This window comes from Mesoplodon bidens (genome assembly GCF_964165515.1).
Source record: "Mesoplodon bidens genome assembly, chromosome: 9".
Lineage (NCBI taxonomy): Eukaryota > Metazoa > Chordata > Mammalia > Artiodactyla > Ziphiidae > Mesoplodon > Mesoplodon bidens.
In genome coordinates, this window is record NC_138166.1 from 35,593,502 (window position 1) to 35,612,811 (window position 19,310).

Consider the following 19,310-nt stretch of genomic DNA (forward strand, 5'->3'; position numbering starts at 1 on the left):
AATTTTTTATGTTGTATTGAACTTGTACTGAGCAATCTAAACTGAGCTCTTTATCAGTTCAATTAGTTTCTTTCCCTTTAAAAATCTTATATCTCTTGTTGAATGTTTATGTTTTAGAACATCGACTAGGACCTCCAAAGACAAAGTTCTTGACATAAAAGAGAACATGGTTTAATTTTACCATTAAATATAAAGTTTCAGATAGGGTTTTGATTTATAACACTTACTTTTTTCTTCTATTCTTAGTTTAATAGAGTTTCTATTCTGCAAAGGTACTGCATTTTATCAAATGTTTTTCTGCATCTAATGAAATGATCATATTGGTTTTTCCTTTAGTCTCTTAGCAGGTGACATTCATTGATAGACTTTTTCCCTTTAAGCATTCTGGTGAAATTATTTCTCTATAAAAGAAAATCCAAATGGCTAATAACATATGAGAACCATTCAGCTCCACCAGTAATCAGTGAAATTCACATAAAAAAGTAATGTTGTGCCATTTTTCATCTCTCAATTTGGTAAAAATATCTAAAATCTGATAATATTCAGTGATGTCAGGGATGTGGGAAAAATGGTTCTCACATATATGATTGGTGAAGCATAAAAATAATCTCTACCCCATTTTGGTTCAGTGCCCAAGGAACATGACTGGGCAGTAGATAATGAAATAGAAAGATGTTCTCTTCCTTTGTCTACAAAGCAATTTAATATATTTTCCAGTCATCTAAAAATGAACTCATAAGGTTTTCTAAAGTTATAACCATATTCAGGTTTAGCACTATCTGCTGAAAAAAAATTTTTTTTCAAGAATCATTAATCTTTCCAGGATAATGATGTGGAGGTAATTTCCATTTAATTATTGGGATAATGAATAGTGAGAGTTGACGCTTGATTAAAATCTGAAGGAAGTGATTTTAAACTAGGGGCATTGCTTTTATTATGTTTAATCATCAGTTGCCTGAGATTGTTTATAGTTTTCCTTCTTACAATATACAAGTTAGGTTAAGTTGATAACAAGGTAATTTTTTTTTAACATTTTTTGTTCATCTTCAGAAAAGAAAACAAATGAGTGTTTTCAATTTACTGTGTTTATAGCTTTAAAATTATATTCCTTTGGAATTTTGCTTGAACTAATCCTTATTTCTTGGTAATGGTTAATATAAGAATGAGAAACTTCTGAATCCAAGATCAACCAACCTTGATTTGTTCCATCTCAAAATGATTATTACAGCACTTAGAAACTTAACTTGGATTCCTAATGATGAGAAAATACAATTGGCAGCATTTGCAAAGTCACTGAAAGAACATGGGCATGCATTCATTCCCTGTGCTCTACTAAGCTGAGTTCAATGGCTAGGTTGCAAAATTTTGTTTTATTATCCAACTCCTTTTTTGGCTCATACTTATATTTTTAACCAACTCAATTAATTTTCTGAGCCTTAATGCCCTTAATTTATCCTAACGTGCTGAGTTCAAGCCTAAACCAGGGCAAAAGGACTACCACAAAAAATTATGTGTCTTTTCCCCACATATGTTATATCTATTCTTTTCATCATTCCTCTCCCACTAAGACATAAATATATTTATTTCATTCTTCTCCTTGAATAGCTCTGTATACAGATTGATTCATTCCGTCCATCTGTTTTTCCTTAGTATCTCACTCTGTGAATTCCCTGTTCTGACATTTTACTTCAGATAATTTTTTAAATTACTGATACCTTTGGCATTCAAAATTTGATCAGTGAAGTGTTTATCAAAAAAAAAATCTTCTTTCATTGCCCCCTTCTCAAAGGACATAGCCAATTAAATACTGACTGAAGAAATGAAGATGAGTTCTAAATAGCAATGCAAGGTGCAGAACTGTTTCAAATTGATACTGTTGTTAACCCAAAAATCCATTCATTTTTGTCCTTTATCTAAGAAAACTGTCTTTACATAAAAAATATCACAAAGAGAAAAATAGGATTAAATGTGAAATGGTGTTTGACTAATATAAAAGTACACCTGTAATCATCTGCACAACCAAATTTACTCTTCTCCTTGGATAAAAAAGAGTGCATTTACATTCAGGCAGTCTCAAATTAGCTATTTCACACAACATTTTGAATGCAGACACATATCTTATGAAATTTCTATTGGTATTATTCATTGAAAAATCAACTCAAGTAAGAATATTCCAAAATCCCCTTTGTTAAGAATAACTGAAACATTTAAAGGTTCATATACATATTGTCGAAGCACTGGGGATCATTCTTGACTTACATTCTATAATGAATAATTTAAATTTTTGAGTCAAAGTTTCTAACATCCTCAAAAGTCTGTATTTTTCAAATTTACAAATAACTGAGGACTTATTTTCTACATAAAAGGAAACATTTCAAAAAATCAAAAACAGACTGTGTACAATACCACTGTACTATTTAATCATTCATTCATTCATTTAAAAATAGTCTCAGGGATCAATTATGTGCTAGGCACTGCAGGGAACAAAAATAGAAGTAAAACATGATCCTTTTCCTCTTGGAGCACATAACTAATTGGGGGGGGATGGAGACACACGTACATAAATAACCACAGTATAAGACAGAAAATGGGCATGTTCTACGGGAGTAATAAAGGATTATTGGGGATGGAGAGGAGAGAGAAGACAGAGAGGAGAGAAGAGAGATTAATATTATGACTGGGGAAGTATTGCAGGGGATTGGGGAAAATTTAGAGACATAGAAACGTTTGAACTGGGCTTTGCAAGAGTTAAAATTTCTCCAGTGAATACTAGGTGGAATAAAGCAGAAGGGTATTTCAGAAAAAGGAAATAGCTGATTAAATATATAAACAATAATAACAGATAAACAAGAAATCTAGCTTAAAAATATAGCTGTCAAGTACTCAATAAATATTGATTGAATAAGACAATCCTTGGAGGAAAAAAAGAAGGTAGCTATTAACTATTTTTCACAGCTACACTGTGAATCCAACAAAGCATGTTGGCCAGGAGTCTGGCTCAGTCCCAGTCTTCTTGAGGCTAGAGAAAAATTGTAGCTGACACCCTTCCCCTGGCTCTCTCACCTACCCGCTAATAAAGGTTTCCCCATCCCTTCCACAAGGCATGTCAGTGGAGTTTAAAATAGCCTCAGAACACTTCCTGCTCTATTCTAATTGTGCTTTCATTCCATTTGACTTAGACCAATTGGAATGTTGAGGGAAAACCCCATGAGGCATCAAGCATGTGAGATAATGTGTCAGTCCCTCAAAAATGTTTGTGCATTCTACTATGTGTAACCATCATTGTTCCCTATCCATGAGAGAGCAGAACATGTGGGGAAAACAACTCCTAGCACACTGCTGTTCCTTCTTTTTTAAAAATAGGTCTATCACCTCCATGAAGTACTTTCTTGCTCAACTATTGCAACAATTGGTCACAAATCTATTCACTAGCCAACACAAGGAAGATTATGTATTCCAAATATTTTGTTTGTAAGTTACAGTTCTACAGCCACCTAACAAGGTTGCTATTTGACCCATGATTTCCCTGAATTAAGTACCTGACATACTGTAAGTGCTCAATAAATACTGTAATTTATACTGTATTTTATACCCCTTAAAAATGTGCAATATTGTGTTCATGAGAAAATGTTCTCAGACTTCTTTTCTTCCCTATGAGGACATACTGTTCCCCTTCTTTTTGGCCCCCAGGGAAGAGGAATTATTCACTAAACTACTAGGATGGTTCATACTGCTTGGGTAAGAAGTTTCAGCACAGTTGAGGTAAGAGTTTGAATAGGGGCAAAGATGAATCTTTAGGAAGGAGCAAAGGTAAGGAGTTCTACAAGGCCCTTAATTTCCAGTCAACAGCATTAATCCTAAGAAGAGCTCAGCTGATTCCACAGTTCTCTTTGGAAACTAGAGAGAATCATAGCCAACAGCCTTTCCCTGGGGCTTTCTCATTGATATGCTGATAAAAGTTCCCCCATTCTTCACATAAAGCAAGTGGAAGCTACAATAGCTCCATAATATTTTCTGTTATTTTCTAACTGTGTTTTCATTCTATTTGACTTAGCCCAAATGCAATGTTGATGGAAAACCTACTTTCATTGGGAAGATGTTCTTCATATCTTAGCATCCTCAAAAGGCTTTACTTGACTACCATAGCTAATACCACCCCTGTTACCAGTCACTTTCTATCCCATTTTTCTATTTTGTTTCCCCTTAGTACTTATTACTATCTGAAGTAGCCTTATCCATCTGTCATTCAATTGAACAGTCTACCATGTGTCTCCTTGTCCTGTTTCATAGGTAGAGCCTCCATTCCTAGAACAGTACCTGGCTCATGGATGACTCTCAAATATTTTTGAGTGAAAAGATGGACAGATGAATGACTATTTTGCCTCAGCTTCCAAAGCTTCAAACAATTACATCACCCTCCCCAAACCTTCAACCTGCTAATTAAGAGTGGTTGGGATGCAACTGGTTCCTATAATTGCTTCTACTTCCACCCGTCTGAATTTATTTACATCTTGGCTTCTTTGAGAATACACCTGAATTGCTGTGTGTTTCCTGTTTTTGTCCATCATTTTGCAACTTCTTAATGATCAGTGGATTCCTTATATTGAGCACAAGCACAAAAATATTTATATTTTAAAAAGATAATATGTTTTTTCAGTAAATAATTGGTAACAAAATTATGAATATTCCTACAGAGCTCTAAATTATTCATTCTAAAGCATTTTGACTAAGGTGTAATATGAAACATACCACTTTAACATTTTCATCATCTAATGATGAGTTACTAATCAGGAAACACGAAATGTAAATTTAACAGATTAAAATCACAATTCTAAGTTTAAAGCAAAATATCAATGACTAAGTTCTGAATTAAGTGCACAGTTTAAGTAAGATAAGAGAATAGTTCTCAAATGTGAAACTGTACATTTTACTGTACATGAAATCTGTTGGGCTCATCAAGAGTTAGGTATACGAAAACAACTAACAGAGGCTTGTATCAACTTTTTAAAAAATATATTAAGATTTTATTTCATCTATTTAAAATCAGTAACGTACATGAATGCATCATAATTATAATCTTTTATAGCTTTATTTTATATATTGCCACAATAAAGCCAGAAGCACAGATGATATATTTTACAGGCATTGTAATATATTATTAAAAGTCATTTAGGATGTATATGCACCTATTTTTCCACACCTTATAGCCAACCTGTATATTCACTGTACTTAAAACATTCAATTGTCTTTCATAAACCATCTCTTAAACCCAATCTTCATGGGATTTTAAAAATAATCTATATCTACTAGAGGAATTTAATAGAATTTAGACTTATTAGCTTTAAAATTTTCTAATATTTTTCCTAAGAACAGAGTCATTCTTGCAAAGTAAAAAAAGAAAAAAAAAGGTTGTGCGTGTGTGTGTATGGGTGTATAAAATGCCATTTTCACTGGAAGGGTCAACAGCAAGGAGCCCTGTTTATGAGCCATATTAACACCAAACAGAGAGCTTAGCAATGTCTGTTTCTAAAAATAAACCCTGAGTGTCTCATGTTGTCATCATCAACCAGAGTCTTCTGTGCTCTGTGACAGAAAGCATCAAGGCTGCCTCTCTCTGCCTTTCCATAAGCATTATACATCACTATCCGAAGGCCTCCCCTTTCTGTCAGAGTGGCAGTGATAAAAAGAATTCTGCAATCACCCTAAGCACACATTTAAACATTATTGCCCCTTAAGCAGACAGTTATCATGTTGTTTTGGCAGCAGGAAGGAATCTGTGGTTTCACTTGAATGTTATTCTTCTTTATTTAAACTACTAGAAATAACCCAAAAATGACAGAATGCTCTTTCTATAAATAATCATTCCAGTGTAGAGTTATATTAGGAGGTAACTCAGATGGCATGATAACGCCTAACAAGCTAATCTTAGACCTGCGATGCCATAAGATAGAAATACGGAGCTAAGAATAACTGACCCAAAGGAGTCAGCCTGCTAAAGAGAGCCACAGACATGTGGGCATTTGCAGATTTTAATGCCTTTAATGATCTTCTGAAAGCTTCTTTCCCTTAGGAAGGCAATAAATTATGTTGGTCATTAACATGACAATCAATAATGCTTTTACAATGTATTGATTCATAAAGATGGCTTGAGATTCTCAGAGCAAATAGAATTATAAAAATCAGTTGATGGAAACCAAAGAGTTGGGTCTTGAATAACTGGATTAGCATCTAATTGGTGAATTTTATGCATAAGCCACCTATAGAACATACAATATTCATCCAAAGAAATAAAATTTAACTCAAGATAAAGAAAAATGTAATATCAAATTGGACACTTCCAATTTTCACCCAAAATGTCCAAATTGGACCCAAATTGGACCAATATATATTCAAAATAGGCAGAATCTAAATTCTGTTAGATCATTCTTTAGCTCAAAAGTTTGACATTGCATGTTGAAAGCAGGACTTGAGTGGAGACGCAAACTTTATTAACCTCTCCTTTCCTCCATTTCTAGGTAAAGACCAGGGTGGGTATAATTCAAATACTTTGGTTGAAAGAAACTGAGCCCCACGGTGCTAACATTTGAAAAAAAAACTTTCTCCAGCTAAAATACATTAATAATCGTGTTCTTTTGAAGAGGTATAAACCTTACCTTTATGCTTTGTGAGATGTTACTGTGAGCAATGGCAAACTGCATGGGGAATATTGGTTCTGCCCACAGTGTCTGCTCATTACTCCATGTATTATCAATCTCATGGAATTCTGGAGGTTGCCTTAAGTTGGTCTCAGCTCGGAATCTTGTTAACGTACTCCAATTTAATTTTCAAGCTCTGGAACTGTGAAGTAAGGCTGTTCCAGAAAGCTTTCCAACAGATTTGCTTATGTGGGCTATAAACATCCCAGGACTAAGAAGTGTACCTAGATGTTTGTCTATAAGTACAGTTGACTCCACATTTTTAGCACCAAACAGATGTGAAAAACATTATCCTATGCTAAATATTTTTCTCTTTGAGAAAAAGTGGCAGGGACATGGTAAACAAGCACAAGTTCATACCTGACCTTGCCAGCTCCTAGCCATGATGACCATCAGTAAGTTCACTGAAACTATGTCCTTATGTGCAAAATATGCTACAACTATTGTATACCTCTTCAAGCTGTGGAGAGTATTAAATGATAAAACAATGCCTGGTACAGAAAAAGCTTTGAAACATTAGCTCATTATATCAATAATAAGAATGACAATAATTTTTTTTAAAAAGGTGAGAATATATACGTCCAATCACTGACCTCCTAAACTGAGACTAAACAACTGGATCAGAGTGGAATATGGCAGAAAAACCATAAAAATGTTAACTAATACTGATAATTGTTATTTCTAATCTAAAATGAGTAGTTCCTGATATAAAATCACAGACTCAAAATACATACTTGAATTCTATTTGTAAGCAGATTCAAAAAACATCACCACAAATAAAACTTAAAATCGAGTTCAATTCACCAAGAGCTTTTCTAGTTCACCCTATGTGGGGTTCCCTGAAAACTTTCTGGGTAAACATGTTTCTACTAAAGCAAGAACTCCCAGGCCACAATGTAATTTAATGGAAATTCAGTGAAATTTTCCCAGGTTTCTTTTTTTGCTTGCTTTTAATTTCAAATTTTGAAAAAACGACATGACATTCTCATATTTTAACCGAGTTTGGAAATGTCGTGCCTTAGCCACCCACCAAAACTTACCTCGAATAATTGAAAATGACATCCACATGGCTACAATTGTGTCAATACTGCATATAAATTATGAATTGAACATCTCAAACACAAGTGGTAGACCATGAGGGGAAGAAGCAAAAAAGTGAAGTTCTGGGGTATTTCCAACCTTATCAACATGCAAAGAGTTTAATCATAAGTAAATGACTAGTTACACTCTGTGGTTTGGTAAATTTCCTTCTTCCTTAAATGTAGTTTTCATTGGATTTAATTATTGGGTATTTTTAAAACACCATATATAAAAGGCCCATCACTATGGAAAATTTAACATGGAAATAATGAATAGAACTGATATTTTTATAAAACATAAGAATGACTTAGTTTTGTATTCATGAAGCACCTAAACAAAATGTTCTCTGATAACACTTAAAAGTATACGTCGTTTAGTATTGTAAAAACACTTGTTTAAATTAAATTTGTTTTGTGCAACTGACTTAGTGGAAGAAGAATGGAACTAGTGGGAACAAGGTATTTTCTTGTCGTTTCATATCCCAACTGTCAATCTCCCAAGATTACAAAAGGGAAAACTGTCCGTTGTAAGGGCATTTGGCCTCCCAAGCTAATAACCACTAGAACCTCAACTTCCTTTGAAGAATGGGACAGACCATGGCACTGACACACTGTTTTGAAGCACATGCCAAAATATCTTTGAATTTCATCTAAAGAAGGCTTGTTTTAAAAGTCATTTTCATGGGCTTTTATTCCAATTAAATTGTTTTCAAAGTATTCCAATTCAGGAAAATAAATGTTATAATGTAGTTACCATTCCAGATTGTTAAAATTGTTCATTACTCTGAAAATGTAATAACTGTAACAACAAACTGGCAAAGAAATTGCATTCTGAATATTTTAAAGAAAACCCTCCTTAATATACCGAAAAGTTTATATGAGATAAATTTCTGTTAATGTTTTCTGTATCCCTCAAAGCCAACAAGAAATGAATATTTTACTCAAATTTCTAATAAATGCTTTTTTCCTCCTTTCTAAAAAAATGACTTGCAACCTAGAGGCATCCAGTCTTCTTCCACAATTAATTTCTATTCAATACTATTAAAATTTTTATTGGTGTTTAAATGGATGCATATCTTCATGAAAATGAAGTAACACAATTCAATTGAAAGAGAAATTACATAGCCCACTTCCTTTACTTATTTGTATCTTGAGAAATTACAAACTAAAGAAAATTACAAAGAAGAAAATTCCAACCACCAACAAACACTGTAGCAAATACTGTGGTGCCTAGCCAACATCTATTCTGCTCACCCTTTCTTCTTCCTTATAGAAACTAGATTATTAGCTGTGGCCTCCACCCTCCCGGGCTCAGTCATGGTCCTAAGGAGCTATCGTAGGAGTCTCATTCTTCTTCTCAATGACTTGCTAATATATGGGCAGGTGATGCTCTTTTGGTCAATGAGTTATGAAGGAAAACCTGCTAGAGTAATTTTGGGTAAAAAACTTCCTTCCTTAAGAAAACATCCAAGAAAGCAAAGTTTTCTCATCTATGTCTCTGGAATTTACCGTGCATGTAGACAATGTCTGGAACTGCTACAATCAATTTGAGACTATTGGAGGAAACAGACTTAGGACGATACAAACTCTCAGGCCAGCAGAGAAGAACAGTTTGAAGAACCTGTTGATATTACTGACCTCCCTGGTGCTGCCTGAGTACCATGCTATTTCACTAAATGATAAATTCCCTTGTCATTGTTACTTCGAATACGATTTTCTATTACTTGCGATGGGAGACAACCTAGCTTATATACCTACTACTTACAGTTAATCACTGTTAGTATTTTGGCATAGTAGCTTCACGTGTGGGTGTGTAAGAAACACTGTAGAAAATATATGCATATTATAAAAATTCATACACAAGGCGAAAACTCATGACAATGGAAACCAAAGCTCCCCTCCAACCACCTCCACACACAGTTTTTCCTGATTTCCTTCTATTTATATATGAATTATTCTGGGAGACTGATAAATAAAATATACTCATAAAATGAGATCATATCACCAAAGTTATTTTTATTTAAAAAACATTAAATTTAAATGAATTTAATAATGAAAAACTGTAACTGAAGGGACTATAAACATACTAAATGCTTCCTTCCTATATGAGGTACTATTTCCAAAAAGATATCTCTAAGATTAAATGAAGACACTACTAAAAAGAAATCAGTATTTAGATCTTTTTTTTTTAACCACGTGTTTCTATTTTAAGCAGCAGGGAGTCTGTCCCTGCTCAGAAAGGAGAAGATATTAGCACTTTCACACATCCTTGCATTTCACCTCTCCCCAGTGCCTCATATGGATGAGAGCTTTATGAATATTTTTTCATTGCCCTACTTCATAAAATTTGCTTTCTCTCCTACAAACACAATCTCATAGTTGTTTTAAAAGGATTCAATTTTTGCCCCATTAACCTTACTATGCTTTCTCTACTTCCGACTGAATTTCATTTTTTGCTTTTGATTCAAGCTCATTTTTTCATCGAGTGGGTTCCCCTGTCAAGCAGTCTAGGTCATGTTTGAGAATGTCGAACTTGCCTACCTATTTTCTCTATACTTTAATAACATCTGCCCTGGGTGGAACACAGTGTTGTACTTCTTTTTCAGCTTCAGAGATTTTTCTCCATTATCTTCTGGCACTGAGTGCTGGATAAGTTTGATAAGCCTTCTAGAGTTTCACACATTCCCTTCCTCCCCCCTCTCCCTCACTGTAGATCTTTGCCTTACCTGCCTGAACCCCTGAGGAATTATTTATCATTTGAAATTCAATAGCCCAGTTAGGCTATGTCTCTGTGATGAGCACTTGCAGCAAATTTTCCTAAAAGACGGGAGTTCTTTCAATCTGCAGATTTCTTTTTTTTTCCTTTTCACCGAAATAATCTTTCTTCATTTTTACAAAGTGATCTTCTATTTCAACGTTTTGGAATATCAACTTCAAGGACATAAATAATCTTTTTGTTACATTGTCTTTGTCTTTCTTACTATTGACTTCTCTCCAATTGCTTTAATCCATTTTCCTTTTTCATCCCTCTGTCTCCAGCCTTTCCTCTTTGTTGGTAAAGATTGTCACTGGTGCCTATTGTTTCCCGCTATTTCTAATGAGTATTTCTCTTCTATAATCATCATGTTTTCATTCTAAATTTGTTTCCCTAGACCTAAAATATCCTTTTCATCCCATTCTACTGTTTTATCAATATCATCTCATCTCTGAGCTCTTATTTTATGGAATTAATTTTCCTATTAAGGTGCTCTATTTGTGGGGAGCAATTATTACACAGTTCCATGGATTCAGTGAAGTTGATTTTTTTTTTCTTGGTGGGATCTATAAGATTAGCTGGGGAAGGGTATTTCATTGCAAAGAGCTATGGGTCATTTTTCCAATTTAGAGCGTTGCTCTGAAGTCTTCATTTCTCCAGAGACGCAGCGTTTGTTCACCTTCCTCCATTTCACCAGTTTCTCTTCCAGAATCCTTTCTACTATTCCTCAGTTACAAGAAAAAACAGCACCGCCACCAAAAGCTGAGGATATCCACTCAGTTTGCTTCTCTCCAGATACGGGAACGTTAGTGAGAATTTTCAGGAAGTTGTCCTCTTGTCAGTAAAATTCTAAGGAGGAACAGCATTCAGGCCCTGTTACGTCTCTCTGTTCTGATCAAAGATCCCTGTTTCCCTTTTTCCCTTGACTACCAATTTCTGAGTTATGTTGCATTAGGCCATATCATTTTCTTCGCTCAGTCAGTGCTGAGTATTATGTATAGGGTTGGGGGTGGGTTGCTGGCTTATACTATTTTAGGGTCACTTCATCATCTATCTGTGGTGAGACATTATGTTGTACATTTACAAATTTCTCATCTTCAAAATCAAAACTCACCACTTTAAATTCAGAATTTGGGCTTATTATATTCTTGTGAGGGGTTTTATTGAATTTTCTTACTTAAAGCACATAGCAACAATTATGCCACCTGTGTCACCCACAGGAAAAGAAAATACTCATTCTTGTCCCCATCCTCAATGGGCCTACTTATATCTAGCTTTTTGATTGCTACGTATCAAATATTTCAATTGATAACAGCCTTGTAAGTGAAGATAACCTGAGTTAGAGAACAGCAAAAATAGTAATTATGGGGAATACCAGAAGTGATTCTTGACATGACAGGAGCATTTCACAGACTTACATTTTCATAATTAGATTCTGCTTTCCAAGTAGACATAAATGACTACTGAATCTAAAATGTTCCTTTTCCCTCAACAATACACACCACGGAGATAAAAGGATTCTGAAAGGGTGAAGAAACATTTTCCTTAAAAGAAATTCAGATTTTAGATTTAAATGTTTTTCTTTTGTACCCAAAAATAAGAAAGCATAGTGAAAACACGACTTTTCCTTATTGTAAACGTATTTTACACTGATGCTGTACAAACTCTAGGAAATTCTTTCATAATAATCATTCCAATATTGTCTGGAAAGCTCTCCTGTCCAACGCATTAAGCAACATGCCTGGCAACAGAACACCCCAAATTCTGCCAGCTACTGCTGAGTGACCTGAGTCAATGTTTGCACATGCTTCAGCTTCTGCCAGTTATCACTTATATTGGCCCACACAAGCCACAAAAGTGGAGACTGACCTGGCAAAATGTGTCACTCGTACCAAATTCCGAGATTCAATATTATAAAGCTTTTTATTAAAAAGATACTAACAGACTACATTGTAGAACCTAATTCTACTTTAGATGTCTAGCCTGGCTGGATCAGTATTAGGAAAAAAATGGAACCATATAAAACACTTGCAATTTAATAGTATATAAAGAGTTCTGAAGAAAAAAGTCATCTAGCTTAATGCATAGTATCCAACACAACTAGAAAAACAAATGGGAACTCTAAAGCAACGACTAACAACAAAACAAAGCTTTTTAAACAATTAATCTCAAGAAATCTGCTGTTGTGGTCTCACTGTTCAATTACATATTCTGCAGCTTCTTTGCCTTTGACTATTAAAAAGACATTTCACAGAAAATACACACGTACCCATGCTACTCTGATTTAAAGTCACCATTTGCCCAAGGAAAGAATTTAATTCTTATCAGCGCAGGGAAACAAAACAAAACAAAAAGCTGATTTATAAGATAGTTAAAGAAAATTTATCAAAACTTAAAGTTATTCTCCCATGTGACATGAAATCTAGCTCATCTGGCTCATTCAGCAAGCTAGACCTTGGTATTGAAGAGCCAGAAACCCAGGTTCATTCATTAAAAATAGCAATAATAACAGTGAGTGCACACGTTAATGACATGTTACCTTTGAACTTCACAGAAATGCCAAGAGGTAAGCAGGAAGACATCATTATTCTTCAGTTTACAGGTGAGTAAACCAGTTTCACAACTGGTTAGCAGCAGAGCTCTAGCTAGAACACAGAGCTTTCCACTCCTCGAGCAGTGCCCCCTCCACCCAGCACTGCTACAATATATCTTTTTCTCTTTCAGATCCAAAGACTCTATCCATTTCTAAGCCTATCAATCACATCCCTGCCACTGGTCCAAAAGCGAGTTGAACAAGATTTGTAGCTAAATGTGGACAAACACCCCTAATTTAGCAATTAACTTAAAGGGCAAACCCTATTGATATGGGTCACCAGCATCACCATCACCTCCCCCTTCCCCTGTATCAGTGATACCCAAAGTTTGCTGCATATTAGAATTGCTCAGGATTTTTAAAATCCCAATGTCCAGGATGTTTCTAATATCGTTTAAATCAGAAACTCTAAGGGTGGACCCAGACATCGGTATTTTGCAAAATACTCCTGGTGATAGCACCTTTGAGAGCCACTGTCTCAGAAGTATACAATAAAAACTAGGGGAATTAAATTTAAGGGCAAATAATAATATATTAAACAAAATCAAATGTTACAGGACATGGTGGGAAGAATGCAAATGTTTTTATGTTTCAAATTTTAAAAATAAATGGAACTTGGAGTTTTTCCTTATTTATATCAGACAGATTTGGGAGTTGATGTCAATTGACATCACTTTTCGTTTAATAGCTGGTGCTTAAATGTTGCTTCCTGTAAAACTGACAATAGCACAGACAGTCTCAAGTGCTTCCCTGCTTGAAAATACTGTTGCTTAGTATAAAAATCATTAAATGTCAGGAAAATGACAATCTCAACTGAAATTGGAGTAAATTTATGTATGATTATCAAAGACGCTGAGAAACAGTGAAGCTTGCAAACACCTGTAGCAAGGTTCAATGCCAGCAGACAGTATCTGCTTGAAAGGCACAGCTTTGTTTCTACCATGTGAAAGAAATAGTAAACTTGTAACACAGAGGTAAGGACTAAAAGGATAAAGTGTAGTACTGAAAAGACATCTAAAATAGTAATTTTAATAGAGTTGGTGGATATTTAAAAAATAAAATGCTAAATGACCAGTTCCATCAGAGACATGACGGCTGACCCCTCCGCAAGCTTTTGTCAACTTTACAGCCACAAAGATAATAAACCATAATGAAATTCTGGTACGTTTGCTTTCGATAAGCAGGCACTACTAATTAATGTAAGTCCTGTTACTTAAGTGTAAACACACCAAATTACACAAAATTGATATTTTATTCTGATTCATTGAAAAATTGGGGTCAACAGAAAGACCTTAAAATCGTCCTAAGTAACCAAGGTTTAAGAAAACTTGCTTCAAACATAGATCCAGAGATGAGAAGGTGTTCAGTACTAAAACAGACATTATGCCTACCTGTGGAATATTTCTTTCCATTCTATCTCTACCAAGTAGACGCTGCTTTATGCTGCATTCTTATCATGGAAATCTAGGTGGTGATCTATAATTACGATTAACTGCACATGGGAACACAGAAGATATGAGGGAGAACTTTTAAGCCAATTTAGATGGAAGCACTCAAAAGAGAAACAAAACAAAAAGTCCCCCAAGCTTTAGGAACTAGCTGTAGGGAATAAATATGAAAAGCAACAATTACAAGTATGTGCCATCGCCTGGACAGTCTGCTCTTTTAACAAACAAAAATTGATAAAGTTGACAAGCTTCATCTTCCATCAGCACAGCTCCTTGAAGGCACAAGCACATACACGGGGAAACTAAAAATCGGAATCTGTTACTGTTATTCTTTAAAACGTTGCACCTGCATATAACACCTTTATATGTGTGTTATGCCCTCGCATCTGCCTGACAATGCTAGACTCCCCAAATGTTTTGAAGAAAATTAAAATAACCATCTGCTAATAATAATTTTATTTCATCCTTAAGCAGTTTCATTTTGGGCTTAGGAGAAAAAACCACATTAAAACTACCTTCACAACTCCTGTAGCAAACACATTTCAGAAGGTAGGTCTATAAATAGATGTGCTTCTGTAGGCACACTGTAAATATAAAATCATCCGGCTAGAGGAGACTGCAATGTACGCTGCAGCCCCAATATGAACTTACCTGATTATTTTAAAGTCCCAATAGAATACTCTTACAATCAGTACAGATCTCCTTTTTCTAGTGGCACAGTCAGGCAAAACACCCCCAAGTACATTTTACTTATCTCAGTCCCATCCTTCATCAGAAGCTTAGAGATTTCATTCAGAAGCAGTCTGTCCCTGAGCAGACTGAATATTCACAGAAACAGTAATGGAAGGGATCTAAAACCCTCCAGATGCCAAGAAAATAGCAACACCAACACCAAAAAGCAGCAAATCCTTAACAGAGGTGCTTTCCGGAGCTTCATTTCCCAAGTCAGCCCCTTTTCACACGTAAAAGATCTCAGTTATGAAAAAAGGGTCTTACCTGAGCTGATCATACTGTGCATTCTCTGCTGAGCCAAGAGCTGCTCTCGTCCAGCCACCCCATCTGAAGAAAAACACGAGTCAGTCTCGTAAATTGTCTGCAGCATATTCCAATCACTCTTACTTCAGCTACTGAAAGATTCATCGCTGCTCAGTATACGGGCCCCAGGAGTTACCCTGGCTGGTCCTCCCTCCACCCCGAGGAAAAGAAGCAGAGTATCAGCTTCAACAATGGTTTCCTCTCTGTTAACACACACTTTTCAAAAGACCTGGACACTTTCCCCACGTTACCAACCTGTGTACAAAGCAGAAAGGACCGAGTGGATGCTAAGGCTCTCTGGAGTTTAGGTTACACCGGAAACTAAAAGCAGGTGGGAACTAGGAATGTGCTTCGGGGTTATTGCTTTGTCAAAATAAGTAGAAAAATATTAACTCTACCCACGAGAAAAAGAAACCAATTAAACCTGGCTTTTAGTTCCTCACGCTGCTAGAGTTTCGTTGTGAGAACCGTCAGTCAGTCCTGCAAGTGGCTTCAGCTGGTGCCCTTCTCCTATCTGTTTGTGTCTCTTCCCCCTCTCTGGTCTCTCTCAGCTCAAGTTGGCTAAAGCTAGTGATAATGCATTTGCATATGAATCAACAACAGCATGGCCCACAGGCACAGAAATAGAACAATGGTCGGCCTGAGCCAAAAATAGGTCAAGTATGGCCGAGTGATTGGAGCCTGCATTAATGCATTTAAAAATACCCCAGCAAACCCAGCTGTCCGGCCTCTATCTTTCAAACCATAATTCTCTATTGCAGGGCCTTAAAAGCAATTAACTCTTTCCTCCCTCCAAGCTTGCTTTTACACACTGTTTCCATACTGGCAATTCGCTTCCAAAGAAAGGAAGGGGAAAAAAAAATTAAGAATCATAGTTCTAAGAGGGCAAATGCACATACATTTCATTTCATTTTATTTTTGTAGTATGTGTTTTTGGAAGAGAGAGGAGAGAAGTGCAGAGCTCTGTATTGGTTCTAAAATAATACTGGAAGCTTTTGCTCATAATGTGGTTTCTGCCTCACCCACGCTCAGCAATCCTGGTGTTCTATTTTTGTTGCCTGTTTCTCTGGCTACACTGCAGTTGGCTGTAGCACTAGAAGCTTTTCTGCCTTCTAGTTTTAAGACTGACAGGAGATTTAGTAGAGGTAGTTTCAGAAAACAAGCACACCCCAGAATAAAATGTTTCTGAAGGACTAGCTTGATTTTTTACTTGCTATTTTTGTAAGGCAATTGTCCTGTTTCACAAATCTTAATGTAATCTTACTACCACCTATCAATTTTATTGCATTCAGTTTCTATTATATCTAAAATATATATATATATATGCACACAGCTTAGACCTAAAAACATTCCCTCTATTTCAGCCTCTCAGGCTAAATTCAATTCACCTGCAAAAGTGAAAGAAAATGTTGGTACTTCATTATGGATGGTGCAGAATTACAGATTATATGTACCTGTGGATCAATAAATAAATATGGTCAGTCCCCAACTATGAATGTTCTGCATTCATTTCTACATTGATTGCCTGAAACACAGACCTCACTTTTCTATAGAAATAGCATTTATAATGGTTGATAGATTCCCAGACCAACACACATTGTGGAATCCACCTGTAAACGAGCTATACAGTATTTAGTACTAAAAATTCTATGGCCTCTGGTGTACAGTTAACAGCATTTCTATCTGAGACATAAATTCGGCATCACAACTTGGGTTGCTATCATCTAGCCACTCCCAAGAGCAAACCCCAAAATGAAAAATCCACTGGTCATGGGAGCTCTTCTCCTCTTTCTAAACTAGATCAGCAAGAAAAAATAAAACTCCTAAAGCATTAGTAGCAACAGAAAAGAAAGGGGAAACAGCAGAGCATTTCAAGGTTCCCGGGATGACCAGGTGAAGGAGGGATCTTGATCAAGCAGAGTGTGGGGCAGAAGAAACAGAACATGGAGACAGACTTTTGGTGAAAAGGAGGAAGCATGTTAAGTCATTAGGCAGATAACTCACTGCTGAAGAAAATGGCACTGAATTTTCCTACTTTCATAGATTAACTCCTACTTACTGCGCAATTATATTTGAACAGATAAATTATAAGAATTTTTATTAAAAAGTTATTCCAAATTACATTTGACTTAAGCTAAACATGAAAATCTTATGTTCCTGTCAATGGGAAAAACTGTTTAATTCCACTTGCTTTTGCAAGTAAACTTTCACTCAATTAAGAAACTGGTGTATAAAATTCCAGGGATGGAAATACTGTGGATCTGGCAATTTATCTCAGAGATTATGTAAGCAACCACAGCATTTTAGACCTGGGAGGAAATTTAGAGATTGTCTGTAATGATGTCCAAACTCTCTGTCCCCCAGGATGCCAAGGTACCTGGGAGCTGACTCAGTGTTCTCCAGAAGACGTTCTTCCCTGAACCAGGGCAGCCTCATTTTCATCTATTTACATTTGGGTGTGTAAGATTTGTTTTGAATAATGACTTCTTATATTAAGAAAAGAAAATATGGTGTATGGTGACAGATGGTAACTAGACTTATCATCGCTATCATTTCGTAATGTATAGAAATATCCAATCATTATGTTGTGCACCAGGAACTAACAGTGTTGTAGGTCAATCATACTTCCAAGACAAACTCATAAAGAAAAAAAGAGATCAGATTTGTGATAACCAGAGGTGAGGGGTAGGGGGATGGGAATTGGATGAAGGTGGTTAAAAAGTATAAAGTTCCAGTTATAAGATAAATAAGTACTAGGAATGTAATGTACAACATAATAGTTATATTATTATTATATAAAACATAATTACTATATGATTAATATAATTAACACTGCTATGTGTTATATGAAAGTTGTTAACAGAGTATACCCCAAGAGTTCTCATCACAAGAAAAAAATTTTTTTTCTTTTCAATTTATCTTGTACCTATATTAGATGATATATTAGATGAATGCTCACTAAACTTATTGTGGTAGTCATTGATGATGTATGTAAGTCAAATCATTATGCCCTACATCTTAAACATACAGTGCTGTATGTCAACTATATCTCAGTAAAGCTGAGAAAGGAAAGGAGGGAAAAAAATAACTGAAATCCACTCTTCTAGTACAAATGATCTCCCTATTTTACACATGAAGAAAGTAAAGAGACTTTTTAGAGGGTTATGAAAGATGCAAAAGCACTCATTAATGGAGTTATGACTGAAGAGACTTGCTTAGTTTCTAACAGGTACTCTAGCCAAGTAGGTCTAGCATTCATGTTCTCCAGTCCACCATCTTGTCCCTTACAATGCAAATAATTATCTGAGATATTGAGAATAAATTTTAATATTATCTACTTATGAAAAATAGAATCACTCTTAATTGTCTCAGAGTGGTTTTAAACAGAATATATAAAACTAGTGATAAACATAAGAGGAGCAGCAAAAATCCTAGTACAGATCTTCCTTGACTTAAGATGGGGTTGCTTCCTGATAAACCTCTAAATGAAAAACATCATTAAGTCAAAATGCATTTAATATACCTAACATCATAGCTACCAAACATCATAGCTACCTACCAAACATCAGAGCTAATCCTAGCCTACTGTAAACATGCTCAGAACACTTAAAGAAGCCTACAGGAGGACTAAAGCATCTAACACAAAGCATATTTTATAATAAAGTATTGAATATCTCATGTAATTGAATGCTGTGCTGAAAGTGA

The 19,310-nt window shown here is 35.4% G+C and overlaps 1 protein-coding gene across 10 annotated transcripts in view; it reads right to left on the reverse strand.

The window, feature by feature from the left end:
* Positions 1-16,246, reverse strand: part of HDAC9 (histone deacetylase 9) — a 582,852-nt gene extending 566,606 nt beyond the window's left edge. For 2 of the 10 annotated variants that reach the window (XM_081243377.1, XM_081243385.1), the window contains exons 1-2: positions 15,861-15,880; positions 15,567-15,629 (exon numbers count right to left, since the gene is read on the reverse strand). In XM_081243377.1, the coding sequence (XP_081099503.1) occupies positions 15,567-15,588 (22 nt within the window). In that variant the 5' untranslated portion in view covers positions 15,589-15,629; positions 15,861-15,880. Of the gene's footprint in view, positions 1-15,566; positions 15,630-15,860 lie in introns of all 10 variants that reach the window. The other 8 variants (XM_081243384.1, XM_081243379.1, XM_081243383.1 and 5 more) reach the window with 6 other exon arrangements.
* Positions 16,247-19,310: the final 3,064 nt, after the last annotated feature.